Source organism: Cyprinodon variegatus, unplaced genomic scaffold, assembly GCF_000732505.1.
Source record: "Cyprinodon variegatus isolate N-32 unplaced genomic scaffold, C_variegatus-1.0 Scaffold1777, whole genome shotgun sequence".
In the NCBI taxonomy this organism is placed as follows: domain Eukaryota; kingdom Metazoa; phylum Chordata; class Actinopteri; order Cyprinodontiformes; family Cyprinodontidae; genus Cyprinodon; species Cyprinodon variegatus.
Genome location: NW_015152230.1, coordinates 46,404 through 50,995, shown reverse-complemented (window position 1 = coordinate 50,995; position 4,592 = coordinate 46,404). Strand labels below are relative to the sequence as shown.

The following is a 4,592-nucleotide window of genomic DNA, read 5'->3' as shown; positions in this document are numbered from 1 at the left end:
ATAGATAGATAGCCTTACCGGTGTCATCCTGACTGCCTGCTTCTCTCTGACCTGTTGCAGAGAGTTGCTGTCCTGTCTCCACCTAAACATATTGGAGGGGGCGGGGCTAAGCTAGAGACCCTGCTGCTCTGTGATGCACTATGAATCATGTTTGGACCAAGAACTATCAAAATAAAAGTTAGGTGATATTTCAGAATATATGCATAAAAAGAAGTCTACCTCCAGGCCGTTCAAGTGGTGAGCTGTTCTGCTCCACTTTTCCTAACCCTGTGTTTAGGCTCCAATAAAGGCAGGTTTATCTACGGCACATCTCAGTAGCAGCACCATTCATAGTGGTGTACATAGAAAAAAGAGACATAATAGAGAGACAAAACAACAGAGAAAAGCAGCCTGCTATGCAGTGGCATAAAGGCGATCAAATGATTAATAAAATCAAATAATTAAACTGAGAGAATGTAAATAAAAAATAAATGGTAATTTAGTTTTCAAAGTCAAAGGCCACTCTAAACAAACACATTTCACATCTGGATCTAAAGTGGCTTATTGTTTCAGTAGTTTTAGTTCTTTCAAGTTCTTTCTAGATCAGTGCAGCATAAAAATGTCAAATCCTTTATTTTAAATCATTTCAATCATAAATTAATTTTCCAATCATTACAGTGAAACATAAAAAAATGACATTATCTCAAAGAACTGATCGGCTATGCTGTCAGTGCCCAAATATTAACATTAGTGTTATGTCTTCATTAACTCTCATACGTCCTTTCCTGTAAGCTTAAAAAAACGAGCCACTAGTGTCGTAAAAAAACTCAAAAAAAAAAAAAGTAAAAAATCAATGCGTGTTTGACCATCCTTTAAGAAACCCATACCCAGTTAGAAGGCCATGCTCCTTAATTACATACAAAAAGGTGTTCAACTAGGTTGAGGTCAGGACTGTATGCAGGCCAGTTCAGCTCATCTACACCAAAATCTGTCCTCACCTTCACCAAACTTTACACTTGGTTGAGTACAGTCAGACAAGAACTGTTTTCCTGGAACCCAGCAGGCTCAGACTCCTCTATCAGAATGCCAGATGGAGAAGAACAATTCATCAATCCGGAGAAAGCATCTCCGATCCTCTAGAGTCCAGCAGCCGAAGGCTTAAATACTACTGCATCTTTGCTGACGTATGTATGGCTTTCCAATAAGCTCTCTATGCACTGTTCTGGCTGAAGGTGACATAAAGTTAGGAGGTCTGTAGAAGCTTGCTGACCCCTGCACAGTATCACAGGTCACGCACTGCTCCATTAGTTTAGGTGGTCTAGCGTGGCCAAGCTGCCGTTGCTCCTGATCACTTCCGCTTGGTTTCACAGTAACAACGGCTGACCATGGAACAGCGAAGAACACATCCATCACAGTAACACAAAGGATTGATTTTGTAATCATGTGACCATGGAGATTATTTAAATGGGAGATTAAAAACCCTTTGTCAATATGGAGTAATTTCCCTGGAAAGAATTTGTGTTATAAACTGATAATCTTAGAAATTAGGATAAAGCAAAAATAGTCATGGTCCCAAAGTCTCAAAGATGAAAAAGGATGAAAGAGTTGAACATGATGCTATGCTGCTGTATTTAGAATGAGATAGCTCTGCCCACGGCAAATTGTAACAACGGTTGAAATAACCTCCAGTAGCGGAGACTCTTGTTGGCAATACTACATAACTTTTTTTTTTTTCTTGTAGTTGAATATGATTCAATCTAGTGTCTCTATATGGATGGTTCACCAGATCATCCAGTCAGATTGGTTCAAAGTTTTCTGTCTAAGGAAAACCAGCCAATTGCATCCTCTCATTGACTCTGCAGGATTCATCCTCCTGGATGAACATGCAACCACAGTAGATATAAGGGTGTACTGTGCTGTTGACCCTTTAGCAAATCCCTCATAGAAAGCATGCATACAACAATGGAAAAGAAAACTCTTTATTAGCTGGAAGAAACTTCCAGGTGAAGCGGGTTCAGTGTGAGCGTCCTTCTGGTAAGAACATCTGGGACACAAAAAGGAACATAGAAGCACAGATTCAGGAGAACTTTCAATTTGAAAGGAAATAAAACGTTAGCTGTAGTCATAGCTTAATTGATAGCGTCATCTATGAGAGAAACCCTACTGAGACATGGGGAGTAGTCAAATACAGATCCTAAGAGGAAGCAAGACTCTAAAAGAAGGAACATGTTAGTGACGCTATTTTTTGACAATTTGGTGCATTTCTTTTTTGCAGCAATGTCAACAGTGGGTGGTGAGGTTGCTTGAGGACCCAGATGCAGAGACAAGTGAAGCAGAGATGAGTTCTGAGAGGTTTAATTGCAGACCAAATAGCAGCAGAGGCAGAAATCCAGAAATCCAACTTAAAATATAAAACAAACCAAAATCATGGAGACATCAGGAGAAAAAGGAGTCTGAGGAGCCGGGGAGAGACGAGCAGAGTAGACAATACAGCAACAAGAGAAGGAACCAGCACTGAGTGACTGCAGAGGAGGAGTATTTAAGGAGAACCAAACGAAAGGATGGACTAACGAGCTGAATGGGGAGCAGGTGTGGGTGGAACTGGCAAGAGGGAATCCAAGGGGAAAGAAAACCGCCACAAGGGGGCAACAGAGAGTAACTAAAGAATGCTTGAAGATCATGGAAAATAAAAACAAAACAACTGATAACAGAAAACTGAAAACTCAGAGTCACAACAAATAAGAACCAACAAGCAAGGGTTTAACAGATTCCAATTCTACATATTACTGCTCTTTTTAAAGGTTCTTGCAGTCTAGCAGCACTTTGTGCAGTAAATCTTTTCATTTCTACACTTAAAGGCTTCTATGGTCACACTCAGGAGGAATCTTTTTTTATTACATTATATCAGACTTATGAGTGTTATGTGACTGTGAAAAGACCTGCGAGGTCATATTATCTGCTCCTCAGGTTTAAGTCTTCCTCAGAAACACAAGATGATCAAACAGTTTAAAAAGACTAATCCCCATCAGTTACATACAGCAGATGATCTGCTGCCATCTGGGAGTTTCTCTTCCTCCAGAAACAAAATGAACCGGTTTTAAGTCTAAATAGACTTTAGATTAGCGGTGCAACTAACGATTATTCTGCAAATCAATTCATCTGCCCATTATTTGATTTATTGCTTAATATCTAAAGATTCTTTAAAGAAGATTTTTTACTAAATTGAACAGGTGAAACTAAAACTTTTCCGCTTTAGGAGTTTTGGATAGAGCAAACTGACAGGAGAAAATGTTTTATTGTCTTAAAGGCAAAATGTTTACATATTTTCTTTTACAATTTAGTAAAATAGCTGCTCTAAGTGTGTAGCTCTGTCAGCTAAAGACACCCAGAGTCTCTTTACTCCATCCATCCATGTTCTGACATGCTTAATCCCAAGTGGAGTCCTGAGGGGTGCTGGTGCCTCCAGCTGTCTACGGGTGAGAGGCGGGGTTCACCCTGGACAGGTTGCCAGTCCATCGGAGGGCTCTCTATACTCCAGTTAATCATTAATCAGTTACTAAATTAGTTAACGATTATTTCAGTAATCAATTAATCTGATTAATTGTTTCAGCCCTACTTTAGTTCGAAGGAGTATTAGGGCCAGGTTAGAGATTCATGACTTTATCCTCGTAATATTACAACTTTATTCTCTAATATTACAACTTTATACTTGTAATTTTACAAATTTATTCTCGTAATGTTACGACTTTATTCTCGAAACAGAAGAAGAAAAATCTCTATCGTGGCCCTGATACTCCGTCGTAGAAATACAGTATTTCATATCATTTTTTAAGAGCCGGTCACAATAAATGGATGCAGTGGAAGTGCATCAGAGTAAGACATCTTCGTTCTTCAGCTATCTTTGTAGAGAGGCAGAGCGCAGCTGTGGAGGCGGCAGAGAGCAGCAGACAGACAGAGGAGCTGCTGAGATCAGACCGCTCCGCTTTTCCAGCCTACGATCATTATCTCACACCTTCCTGAGATGGAGGACAAGGAGGCAGGAGGAGGCCAGGGAGGAGATGGAGGACTCTACCGCTCAGCTAAACGGCCCCGGACCGAGCAGGTGGAGCAGGAGGCCGGGGAAAGGGACCTGGAGGAAGGGGAAGAGAAGGAGGAAGAACCGGGCTCTGCCGACGAGGATGCAGCGGGGAGCGGATGGAGCGACAGCAGGAGCCGGAGGAGCGCGAAGAAGGTCAGAGCAATGCAGCATGGAAGGAAAGATAGAAAGTCACACATGCTGCCGAAAATCATCAGCTGTTTGCGTCACATCACAGATTGATTTGATCCAGAAAAACACTTTTCTAGATTCAGCTGTGAAGAAAGAAAACATGCAGGTGAGGTGAGAGCAGGATCAGAGCAGCTGAAGACATTTGGTCAGATCTCCATCCTCATCATTTCTCACATCATCCACTCCCCTCTCACATGGTCAGCATCTTTGACTTGTTCAAACTCAGCAGGCAAACACTGCGCTGCAAAACATCTAAATCTAGATGAGTCATTCTTTCTTAAAGAGAAGGTAAAATAGACATTTTGTCAAAGGAAAGGCACAATTTACACTTAAAATGAGAAAACAC

General features: G+C 41.0%; 2 protein-coding genes across 4 annotated transcripts in view; one reads left to right on the top strand and one right to left on the bottom strand.

Moving 5' to 3' along the window:
* LOC107104525 (apoptosis-stimulating of p53 protein 2-like) overlaps positions 1 to 52 on the bottom strand; it is a 28,903-nt gene extending 28,851 nt beyond the window's left edge. The window contains exon 1 of the mRNA XM_015404530.1: positions 19 to 52. Coding sequence (XP_015260016.1) covers positions 19 to 27 — 9 coding nt within the window. The 5' untranslated portion in view covers positions 28 to 52. The remainder of the gene's footprint in view (positions 1 to 18) is intronic.
* Positions 1 to 4,592, top strand: part of LOC107104527 (heterogeneous nuclear ribonucleoprotein L-like) — a 30,361-nt gene that overhangs the window by 751 nt on the left and 25,018 nt on the right. For 2 of the 3 annotated variants that reach the window (XM_015404534.1, XM_015404533.1), the window contains exon 1: positions 3,907 to 4,210. In XM_015404534.1, coding sequence (XP_015260020.1) covers positions 4,001 to 4,210 — 210 coding nt within the window. In that variant the 5' untranslated portion in view covers positions 3,907 to 4,000. Of the gene's footprint in view, positions 1 to 3,874; positions 4,211 to 4,592 lie in introns of those variants that run through there. The other variant, XM_015404535.1, reaches the window with a different exon arrangement.